The sequence below is a fragment of the Dreissena polymorpha genome, chromosome 6, assembly GCF_020536995.1.
Source record: "Dreissena polymorpha isolate Duluth1 chromosome 6, UMN_Dpol_1.0, whole genome shotgun sequence".
In the NCBI taxonomy this organism is placed as follows: domain Eukaryota; kingdom Metazoa; phylum Mollusca; class Bivalvia; order Myida; family Dreissenidae; genus Dreissena; species Dreissena polymorpha.
Window position 1 is genome coordinate 69,457,809 of NC_068360.1, and position 12,813 is coordinate 69,470,621.

A 12,813-nucleotide genomic window follows, 5' to 3' on the forward strand; every position below is an offset into this window, starting at 1 on the left:
CCATAAAAACATGAACCGTGATGCGCATCATGTTTTGAAGCCGGGAGAGTTTATTTGAACAAACTAAACGCCTCGGCCCCACGTTTGGCGTCAAATGTCTCAGTGCGATAAAATTGTGCGACCAGGTCGGTCATCGATCCCGGGACACCTCGCTATCAGGGAGAGTGTTCTCTCGACTAAGCTCACCATGTCGCCACACAACTTCTACCCTAACGTGACAGAGTTCATACCAAGACACGCAGTTTTTTTTTCGGCGTAGCTGTTTAACGTCACTTTTGACCTCAGAGGACCTTCATTCATGATAGATCCCAAATGAATAAATCCGAATTGTGCATTGGCTAATAATACAAAAATCACCGTAAACATTGGACGCATATCATTTGAACTGAAATATGAATATATTGTAAATTACAAAACTGTCATGATACAAAGCATCCTCTAAACATTACATCGAAACGTTTCTCCTTAGTTTACGAAGCAGTATAGCATTAATCACATGTCTCTACACTAGATAGAAGCTATTGTTTGCAGGATGTAGCGGTCACACTAAACACTACAATACAGGCTAGATTGCACTTTACCGGTACGCAGTCGTTTACCACTATTGACAATGCGTGGGTTTGGGGGCGGTAGCCCCCAATACTAAGGAAATATGTAGGTGTTGGAAATATATCTGTCTTTGATTTATTCTAATCCATAGTTTCGTTTATAAGTGTAAATATGTTTTTTGTACTTTGTTTTGTTCATTTTTTATATAAAGTCTTTCTGCAAAAAATTCATATCACTATGATGCTTGCAATATTGAGTCTTTTATGTTTACATTCTACTTACATCTAGACACATTATAACGCATTATCTTTTATTTTATTCCAACATAAGGTTCATAGTATTTCAGTGGCGAATATGTTTTTTTTATTTTCCTATTGAAACTAATGTATTACTCGTTAAATTATGAAAACCTAGTCATTACAATACTTATTGACAATAAAACATACAATTTCACCTCTTTTTGTTTTTTATTTCTTATTTGTTTATACAGTTAAATATATTATCTTATTATCACTTACTACCTTTATTAAAATACATGGTCGCTTCATTCCATCTCCGTTCACTGGTCGCAAACATTAAAACATCAACGCCGTATATTTTTTCAAAGATATTTCTTGTTTTATATGAATACTTATACATCATGTGAGCCCTGTGACGTGGCCCGTTCCGACCTGACCAGCATTATCTTTACAAACCTAGAAGTGGCATTTAAACGATTTTTTACACCAAAAATTACAACCCTATTGCTTGCTGGTTCAGAACAGATTTTTAAATTAAATTTCTCTTTAAATCTCTATAGGTTAGGTGCGGACTGGAGCGTAGCCAGTTTTTGACCCCAGTTGTGTGATTTAAACAAGCTTTGTACGGTAATGCTTTGTCGTCAAAATTTTTGTCAAAATCTGAAAACAGTTTGAGAGCTGGTGTTTGAAGGAACAGATGACGTACGAAGGACAAAAGGCGTACCCTAAAGCCCACCCTTTGCAATATACTGGGGAACTATCAAAAAAGGCACGTCTATATTCGTACTCACTTACTGACGCTTTTGATTAGACAAATACTTGTGTAAATGATAGGGCAAATTACGTATTGTCTTTGTTTAGATTTGAATTTCTGATTACCCTGTACGTTTGCGGTCAGCATTACTTACAATGACGACCTCTACAGTAAAATAGCAAAAGTGCGCCAACAGACCTTATTGTGAAAATAAAATTAGTGTTTCCAAAATAACACATATACAACACAAACGTGTTTTTGTACATTATCTTTGTCTCAATTGTAAAACAACTCCAATCTTGCTAACTGGAGGGAGCGACGTATTGATATTGATGTTGTTCATTGAAAATAATACAATACTGTTCAACAAAATGTAGGCTATTGGCGTCAATCTTCGAAAGGGAAGAACTGTTCCACAATATGGCGAATCATGTGCTTCTTCTCCTTTATAAAAGCGTTCATCTCCTGCTGGGTTTGATATAACATCTCCACGGGCACCTGTCTGGCGGCCAGTCTGAAAGCTGATCATGCGAATATTGAGTACCAATCAGGTAAAATGACCAGTAGTCCTAATAAAATTCTGCTTATGTTAATATTTAAATCTTTTCAATCAGACATTGTATGCTTCTTTGTAAAACATACTGAAGACAGGAGACCTATCACAACATAGAGTTACTGCACTGTGTCTATTGTGATCCCGAGGGGAATGATCTTAAAATATCTCAGGAGGACACAACTTTATGCTGTTTAATGCAAAATAATTATACTTTATTGGTGTATTACTTTTTTAGATGTTTTAATTTCAACTATAGATTTTAACACTTATGTGAACCTGGGGTGAGACCACTTTATATCACAGGGCTTTAATTTGAACAATGTTACACACCAAATATAAAACCTCTGAATCGCGCAGATTCAGAGAACATTGTTTTTTAATTATTTACCATATATAATATGTCTACACCAATCAGGTGATCCCTGGAGCTCGGCCAATTTAACCCCCAGGGGCAAGATTTTAAAATCTTTGCAGAGGACCACTACATAATGTTACACAACTTATATTCAACCTCTGAGATTTGTAGTTTCACAGAGAAATAATTTACTATACAAATCTATATAATAAATCAGGTTTTCCCAGGTGCGTTGCCAGTTTTGACCACAGGGGGCTTAATTTGAAAATTCGTATGGGACCTGTATACGATATTACACATAAAATAGTTTTTCTTTATCCTTGCAGTTTCAGCGAAGAAGGTTTTAAAATTATTTTGTGTATAAATCATATGACATCGTAGATGGGTCAGTTCAGGTCACAGAGGTATGCTTTATCCTTTACATGACCTCTATGTGCTGTTTCATACTTATTATCAAAGTGCTAGGACCTGTCACTTCAGAGAAAAATAATAAGTATCTTATTATTTTAGTCTATATATATCATCGGATCCCTGACGTGTAGCCATATATAACATAAGGCGTATGATTTGCACATGCTTAGAAGAGGAATACTAGAACATGTTAAACACCAAATATTAAACCCCTAATCATAGTTTTCAGAAACAAATTGAAAGTGCTTCGTTATAAAGGATCTATATAAATCAGCCGTGTTTATTTTTGCTCCAAGGGGCAAGATTTGAACAATCTTTGTAGACTATAACTAGACGATGTAACCCCCTCCCCCACCAAATACTAAACCTCTGAGCCTTGCGGTTCAAGAGATGTTTAAGATGCCACTTATAAGATCTATTTAAGCTCCTAAATATGTAGTGGACCTAAACGACTTTAACAAGTTTTAAAGAGGCTAACCCTTTCATCATTTCTGTGAAGTTTTTATAGAGATTTGAGGCCTTCTGCTACACATTAGGGGATTGGGGCCGGGGCCATTAGAGGGTGGAATTTTGGGCGTTGTTTTGGGAGATAAGTGGAATTTTAGAAGATTTTTTCACCAACAATTCAACACTTAAAATTTCTATATTTAAATGTAATTTACATAAATGTACATTTAATCGTAGGCTGATAGCACAATACCAGCTGGCAACATAGGTATAACATTAAGAAAAAAAGTATTTGTTTCGGAGGGAGGAATTTTTAGCTGAAATAGGGGGAAAAGTATACTATTTTAAGGGGGGGAATGGGCCGAATTTCTGCCCAAAAAAACGGGCAAACAAGGGCCATGGAAGAAGATCAAGTTTGAAGTAAATTGTTGACGACACATTAAGCTCGACTTCACAGATCCACCTACAACAAAAGCTCACCATGAGCACTTCTAGCTTAAGACAGCTAACAATAAATATTTGATTTTGTTTTAAAGATTCCAGAGAAAAATATTTTCAGTTTTAAATGTGTACGCATTTTTAAGGTGACATGAAGAGCTCAAGCAAACAGAAACTGAAAAACAAACCAACACCTTATTATCTGAATAAATTGCTATTCATACACCATTGTCTACATTTGTAATGTCAATTTTAACTTCAAGAAGATGTATAGTGAATAAATACTGGTAAATGTGTAATAACATAACCACAAAAAACATTTAAAGACAAAGTCACGTCTTGAAAATACATATAGAACACAAAACAAACAAGTGTTTCGCGGTCGGAGACATATGCCCCCCAAACGTGACCTTGACCTAGTGACCTGAAAATCAAGAAAGGTCATCTGTCAGTCATGATCAATGTACCTATAAAATTTCATGGTCCTAGGCCTAAGCGTTCTTGAGTTATCATCCGGAAACGATTTTGTGGACATACCGGCGGGCGGACCGACCGACATTTGCAAAACAATATACCCCCTCTTCTTCGAATGGGGGCATAAAAATTAAATGTTAATTATACAAATAAATGTGTACTGACATAAAAACTAAATATACATAATGTTAGTACATGTCTTTTGAATATACATAGCACATATTTACAACTTACTATCATCCTGTGCAACCATGTTCATTGCTGTCCATACTGATCTATAGAAGAGTTCTGATGGAAGTGAAAACTCGTGTCTCACATGTACCACACTGCCCAGTATCAGGTAGGCAATGCTGTACATGTCCTGAGGAAATAAACATTCATGATATCTATCAAGAGGCATGGATACAGTGGTGGTGGTGTCTGTGAATGTTGAAGAACTTGGTGTCTTTTGAGAAGATCAAAAGAAATGTTCTTACAATCGGGACCGCCCAGTCACTAAGCAGACACCTAATCGACTACGATGCAAATTTTTCTAGTAAACCTCTATACAATGTTACATATCAAACATGCCATTGAGAGGCTAAATACTTTTGCTCAAATTCTTTTTAAGAACGTTTTAAATCTATGTTTAGTTCAGGTGACAACACTGTTAAACAGTGAACAATACAGATTAGATCATTTGAAAAATGTTACCTAGAAATCATTTCTTAGAATACACATAACAAGACAGTCAAGATGGTCATAGATCGCTCACTTTTGTAATGGTTTATGGTTGCAGTTTCGAATCTAGAGACAATATTTGAACATTCAGCATAAAGGACTACAATATCGTGTAACATACCAACTATAAAATCTGTGAACTTTCGAGTTTAAGAGAAATATTTTATAATTAATTATGTTTCATAATTCAATCAAAAATCACAATAATTTGACCTCCTCACCCCAAGCACAGACAAACTTGACCCCTGGGGTATAATACATGTACGCATGTTGTCCTTGTTTTGTCAGAGAAGATTTTCAGTTTTTACAAAATAAGTCTGCAGCAATCCTGTGATTCCTGGACGTGGTCAGTTGTGACCGATGCCGTTTCAGACTGGATTTTTAATGTTTTAATTATTTTAATTATATTTCATTCGGTGACCTACATATGCAAATGACTGTCATGATTTAACAACTTTAAAATAATGTTATCTAATGATATCTGCCTGTGAAGATATGTTATTTCCATGAAACGTTTACTAACAAAACACGACAGGAAATCCTATCAAAAAAAGGCAATATGGGTGCGATTGAGCCTCCTTCTGGGGCTTAATGCGTGTGGGTAATCAGGCTTATCAGGGACGGCACTGCTTTTATGGTAATTTTGGTTTACAGGAAGTATATTCTTAGCAAAAATCATGTTTAAGCTTAAAGTCTCGTCCCAGATAAGCTTGTGCAGAACAGTCTGTGGTGACACTTTAGGCACATGCATTAAGCTCAGTTTTCCCAGAGCTATAGACTAATTTTTAAAAAAATATTAAAATACCTGCATCCAATTTCCTATGGTCACGCATCGAACAGTTGGGCATTTGGCCATGCTCTGGTAGTGGGACTCTTGCCGTTTCCCAAACATCATGGCGACCAGGGCTAGAAACTCATTGTTCGTTATGTGAAGGTAACGGCCCCAGTTTAACACAATGAAGAACCGCAGTAGGTACACTATGAAGCCGTTCTTTCTTCCATAACGTTCAAACGAGTTCACTGCTTTAGGACCTAAAATATATTCACGATTTAACCCTTTATAACTCATTTGAGTATTGCATATAATGTGTTTGAAGACCCTTAGAGAATCAAAATAAAATCAGACCTTTCTTACTATTTTCAAAAGTTTAAAATCTTTCATATTCAACATTAAAATACTGATGAGCAGCAAACAGCATACAACATCAACGGACTGCAAGTTACTTGCAGGCTGTTCTGGTTGTATGCTTGTTTCAAATAGCCAATTCACTTTGCTTCTGAGCAGTAAAGGGTTAATTAACTGCCAAAAGCCATGTCGGCAAAGCTGGAATTGACAGGAAAATGTTTTATTTTGTTAAAACAATTTGCTATTTTAAACATTAAACTGTGATATAAAAAATAAACAGTTTAAGAAATAGTTGTTAAATATCAATAAGGTAGAAATGTCTCTATAAGTTAAACTTCAATTTCTACGCAAAACTGCCCCTTTCACTTCGATTTTACTTTCAATGTTAAACTTTCTAACAAAGTAACACTTCACTTAACTTCCCTTTTAAAGTTTCATTGCTTTCTTTTGTGACACATCACCCTGTAATTATAGCATTTTACATTCTATGTGTAACGGCACTAGTTACATGTATAATATACACTGGATTTTAAAAGAGCAATTGATACAATGATTATAAATTTAGGTCCCAACAATGATTTTGCATAGATAGTTTAAATGCATTTACCCTAGAATTAATATTTTTTAATGATTTTTTTAATTGTTATTCTTTATGTTTACGGCTGTTTACATTCCCTTTTAAGTTAATATTGGGCTAAACTTGAGGTAAGGCTACCCCCAAATGCTGTTCATAACTTTGAAATGACCATTCCCAGGCGGTGACTGTAGCATTATGATGAAGACTAATTTACTCATTAACAGCCATACTGACAACCTTTCTCACTTGGGATTTTCCGCAGTGATATCACCTCTATTAATTGTCTCATCATGTGCAAACGTTACTAAGTAATGGATGAAAAAACTGAAGTGTGCCAAATTGTTTAAAGTGTATAAGCAAACCTGTGCTCTTTCAATGTGGAACAGTCCTTTACAATTACATTACAAGTCTATGTTAAACTATTCCTGTAAGTTAAATTGCACTTTCCATGTGAAACTATATCCTCTCAAGTTAGATTGCACGTTCTATGTGAAACCATTCCTTTCAGTTACATTGCACTTTATATGCAAAGCTTACCTTCTAATTTGAATTGCTTTATGTTTATACTGCCCTTTGAAATGTCATTTTACTTTTTACCATTTCTTATAGAGCAAAACTAAGTAAAAGTGTGCTTTATATGCAAAGCAGCTCCTTTACGTTACAATTCACACATTTTCAATATGACCAATAGTGTCACATGATGACAATTAATTCACTAAGATATTTTGTAATTGGGAACTACTCTTACACTTTACTGAACAAAACGCAAATGAGAGTTGTCCTGCTTGCAAAAGTTTAACTGATATGTCACTGACCCTTTTGGGGCAAGGCTACCATATGATTAACAAAACAATAAGATTTTATAAACGCTGTAAAATGTTGTTGTAAACAAATAATAAATGTAGTAAAAAGGAAATGAAAGAATAGACGTTTAAAGCAAACACACAGTTCTGCAAATCAAATACTATCGATCAGCATTTACCAACTTTCAAGGAAGTCAATAATCCTGTGTAGATAAAGGGATGCAACTCAGAAAACAAAATCATGACTAAATTTAAGGGCTATAAAGAATTAGCAGGATATTCATTTGTTGTTGAAAAACTCAAATTAAATTTGAAATAAATTGTTAAAATTCATCACATTAATGATTATTGAGTTGCATTTTAATTTCCTTTCAATAATGTGGCTTCAAACAAGAAACCATTTGGCCAATCTTTTAATTAGCAATATCCATCTCCAAACAGTAAATGAAACTCAAATGCCTTGGTTGATAAACAATATTTGGTTACAGTGCTTCCAAGAGAAATAACATTTAACATATAATATAGGCGGTGGAATGTAGTCAGTTTACTATGACTATTAAAACTTTTCAAACCTAAGAACTGTTAAATATAAAAAGATTTCAAAAACTATGTTTTGGCTTAATGAAACTCTCTTCATTTAGCGGAATCAACTTCTTACTAATATGGGACTAATAATTTGAAACTGTAGCAAAATGCCAATAGTCATTGCTGTGATTAATGTATTATAGGACAGCCTATTTGCTGTACGTTAAATTCCTGTTTTGTCACAGTATATATTGTATTTGTCCAAAAATGTAAACTTATTGTGACTAGCATTATTCACTTTGCAGTGCTTTTAGAAAGATGATGTCAACCTTGACATTAAAAGCATGTATGTTAATCTCTTTCCTGAAAGCAGTGTTTTCCAGTGATATGTTTATAATCTGTTTCATGTCATTTGGTAAAGAATCCTTTGAAACATCATTAAATGCAAAAATTTAATGTACTACTTAAAGAAGAATTTTTAGCTAGAAGCAAATAAAAAGAGGTACGTACTTACAACACTTGACTAAAGTCATTTAAAACCTCATGCTACCAAAGCACAACGAACAACTTGATTAACAATTAATATTTTTATCGAGTAACCTGATTGTGAAATTTGGCTATATAATTGAGGAAACATGTACCCTAAAAAGACATAAAAACTATTCTTAAGAAATGCATAACTCGCTTAGCATTGATCTTCAGGATAACTGATTTTTACCAATGAAATATTAAGATTTAACTTATCCATGTTAATTATTCTTTAAAAGCCAACGTGTTGTTGGGTCCTCCTAGAGTCTGTTTCATAGGTAGAATCAGTACAATGCTATGTATATGCAACACAAGATCATTATAATATGCCCTATGTTGGATCTAAATAGTTTAATGACAACTACCTGTTTTAAGAAAAAGAGAAAGAAAGTATCAGGTGAAATGTCAAGTACAGGCAGTGCAGGGACTACTCAGAAAACAGACTCAACTGTAACTCGAGAAAGCTAACGTATGCTCAAAATATGGCCGTTTTGATTTTTAGGAAACATGTTGAATTCACGGCCAATGTGATGGTATGCTAACCATTTACCACTTCATTAGCACTTGACATGTAGTCTCTTAGAAAATGAAATTGAATTAAAATCGGTACTTACTAGATTCTAGTTAAAGCCTTCATTTCCAACAATTAAAATACTCATGAGCAGCAAACAGCATAAAACCTGAACAGACTGCGAGTCACTCAGAGTCGAGCAGCAAACAGCCTTAAACCTGAGCAGACATAGCGTTACTAAGAGTCGAGCAGCAAACAGCCTTAAAACCTGAACAGACATAGAGTTACTAACAGTCGAGCAGCAAACAGTCTAATACCGGAACAGACATAAAGTTACTAAGAGTCGAGCAGCAAACAGTCTAAAACCGGAACAGACATAGAGTTACTAAGAGTCGAGCAGCAAACAGTCTAAAACCGGAACAGACATAAAGTTACTAAGAGTCGAGCAGCAAACAGCCTTAAACCTGAACAGACATAGAGTTACTAAGAGTCGAGCAGCAAACAGTCTCAAAACTGAACAGACATAGAGTTACTAAGAGTCGAGCAGCAAACAGCCTTAAACCTGAACAGACATAGAGCTACTAAGAGTCGAGCAGCAAACAGCCTTAAACCTGAACAGACATAGAGTTACTAAGAGTCGAGCAGCAAACAGCCTTAAACCTGAACAGCCATAGAGTTACTAAGAGTCGAGCAGCAAATAGTCTAAAACCGGAACAGACATAAAGTTACTAAGAGTCGAGCAGCAAACAGTCTAAAACCGGAACAGACATAGAGTTACTAAGAGTCGAGCAGCAAACAGCCTTTAACCTGAACATACATAGAGTTAGTAAGAGTCGAGCAGCAAACAGTCTAAAAACGAAACAGACATAGAGTTACTAAGAGTCGAGCAGCAAACAACCTTAAACCGGAACAGATATAGAGTTACTTAGAGTCGAGAAGCAAACACTTTAAACCGGAACAGACATAGAGTTACTAAGAGTCGAGCAGCAAACAGTCTTAAACCGGAACAGACATAGAGTTACTAAGAGTCGAGCAGCAAACAGTCTAAAACCGGAACAGACATAGAGTTACTAAGAGTCGAGCAGCAAACAGCCTTAAACCTGAACAGACATAGAGTTACTAAGAGTCGAGCAGCAAACAGTCTAAAACCGGAACAGACATAAAGTTACCAAGAGTCGAGCAGCAAACAGTTTAAAACCGGAATAGACATGGAGCTACTAAGAGTCGAGCAGCAAACAGTCTAAAACCGGAACAGACATAAAGTTACTAAGAGTCGAGCAGCAAACATTCTAAAACCTGAACAGACATAGAGTTACTAAGAGTCGAGCAGCAAACAGTTTTAAACCTTAACAGACATAGAGTTACTAAGAGTCGAGCAGCAAACAGTCTTAAACCGGAAGAGACATAAAGTTACTAAGAGTCGAGCAGCAAACAGTCTAAAACCGGAACAGACATACAGTTACTAAGACTCGAGCAGCAAACAGTCTTCAACCGGAACAGGCATAAAGTTACTAAGAGTCGAGCAGCAAACAGCCTTAAACCTGAACAGCCATAGAGTTACTAAGAGTCGAGCAGCAAACAGTCTAAAACCGGAACAGACATAGAGTTACTAAGAGTCGAGCAGCAAACATTCTAAAACCGGAACAGACATAAAGTTACTAAGAGTCGAGCAGCAAACAGTCTAAAACCGGAACAGACATAGAGTTACTAAGAGTCGAGCAGCAAACAGTCTAAAACCGGAACAGACATAGAGTTACAAAGAGTCGAGCAGCAAACAGCCTTAAACCTGAACAGACATAAAGTTACTAAGAGTCGAGCAGCAAACAGCCTTAAACCTGAACAGACATAGAGTTACTAAGAGTCGAGCAGCAAACAGCCTTAAACCGGAACAGACATAGAGTTATTAAGAGTCGAGCAGCAAACAGCCTAAAACCGGAAGAGACAAGGAGTTACAAAGAGGCTATTCTGCTTTAATGGTGGTCACTTTCAACTTGGTTCTGAGCAGGAAATGGTTAATGGAACTTACCTCTTTCCTGATAGGACATGCTCTGATGAAAGGTGCGAAGGTTATTGAATATAATCTCAGGCTGTATCGTTTGTGGGGGTGGGGCCCTACCATCGTCAATGGCAATATTCAACAAATTTAAATGAGACTCGCACTGGGAAAACGGGGCTTAATGCATTTTGCGTTAAGCGTCGTCCCAGATTAGCTTGTGCTATCCATACAGGCTAATCAGGGATGATAGTTTCCACCTCATTTAAATTTTGCGTTAAAGGAAGTTCATTCTCTGCAAACATCCAGTTAATGTGGACAGTTTTTTCCCTGGCTAGCCTGTGCGGACTGCATTGTCTTATCTGAAAGACACTTAATGCAAATGCATGAAGTCCAATTTTCCCAGAATAAGGTTAAAACATTACGAACCTTATTCTAAATCATGTTTCAATGGCACAATGGGCAACAAAAAAAGCTGCAAGCATCAGCAAACGCTGGCGGTTTGAAACCTTAATGTTTTGCAATAGCCTTTATATTAACAAGCTTAAACAATGTGTGTGTTTGCTGGTGAGTACTTTTTATTTGACCTGTATTGCAATGAGTTTTAATGAGAATACTTACAGATTGTAGCAAGAATTTATCTCCTGATAATGTGTGTAGAGTTGAATCATTCCAACAATACAAATCTGATTTCCTTTGATTTTAATCTGAAAACTAGAGCGTCGTCACAGACGAGACGAATACCCCCACGTGCTGCATTGCCACTGAATATTTTGAATGTTGTCTTCACATAAAACAGCAGACACCATTCTCAATGTTTTAAACACACTAAGTGACCTCTTGACCTAGTTTTTGATCTTGCATGGCCCATGTTCGAGTTTGACCTACACATCATCTTAAAACAACTTCTGACCAAGTGTGGTGAAGCTTGGGTGAAAACTACTTAAATTAGAGAGAATACACCATGCATAATGTTTAAAACGCAATCAGTGACCCCGTGACCTAGTTTTTGACCCGGCATGACCCATAATCGAACTTGACTTAGACATCATTTAGATACAACATCTGTCCAAGTTTGGTGAAGATCGGATGAAACAACTTAATTTATAGAGCGGACCCTTAATACGGACCGACAGACAGGCAAACCGACAGACAGACCGACCGACAGACAAGCTCACTCCTATATACCCTCATAAACTTCTTTTGTGGGGGTATAATAACTACTAGTTTCGCTTTTTTACTCAAGTTATTTATGTCAGCAGTGGTTATGAAATTATTATATTATCATTCATTCACTATACATGTATCTGATTAAAGTTGGGAAGTTGTCAATTATTGGCATTAATATTAGTACTGCAAAATCACTTAGTTTGACGATGCTCCCCCAATAACATGTCAAGTAGGTCAACTGATAAGTTAAACATAAATATATTAAAAACAGCCCAAAATCCAAACACCAAACCGAAAGCTTACAAACAATCTGGAGAGCAGAATTAAGTTGATGTTTTTTTCAACTTAAGTTACAGCAAAAAAACACATGTAAGTTATTGACTACTTTAGAAGAACTGGTTGAAATGTACAAATTTGACATGTGATTACCCCAGCTTTTTCCAACTTTAGTAACTTGAAAAAATGTGTCATTCAGTCCTGTAGACGCGCTGGTGCAAATGTACAAATTTGACACATGATTACCGCAGCTTTTCTTAATTTTTCATAATAAAAAAAACGTCTGAGTTATTGAGTAATGTAGAAGTACTAGTGAAAATAAACCAATTTTACACATAATTACCCCAGCTTTCCTGAAGCT

The 12,813-nt window shown here is 35.9% G+C and overlaps 2 protein-coding genes across 3 annotated transcripts in view; one reads left to right on the forward strand and one right to left on the reverse strand.

The window, feature by feature from the left end:
* Positions 1 to 12,813, forward strand: part of LOC127833333 (uncharacterized) — a 333,207-nt gene that overhangs the window by 68,282 nt on the left and 252,112 nt on the right. The window lies entirely within an intron of this gene.
* On the reverse strand, positions 1,004 to 11,079 carry LOC127833337 (uncharacterized). The gene is made up of 4 exons (XM_052358519.1): positions 11,040 to 11,079; positions 5,749 to 5,975; positions 4,458 to 4,584; positions 1,004 to 2,063 (listed from the first exon to the last, which is right to left on the reverse strand). Exons 1-4 carry the CDS (start codon positions 11,056 to 11,058, stop codon positions 1,930 to 1,932), a joined length of 507 nt encoding a protein of 168 aa, XP_052214479.1. The 5' UTR covers positions 11,059 to 11,079; the 3' UTR covers positions 1,004 to 1,929.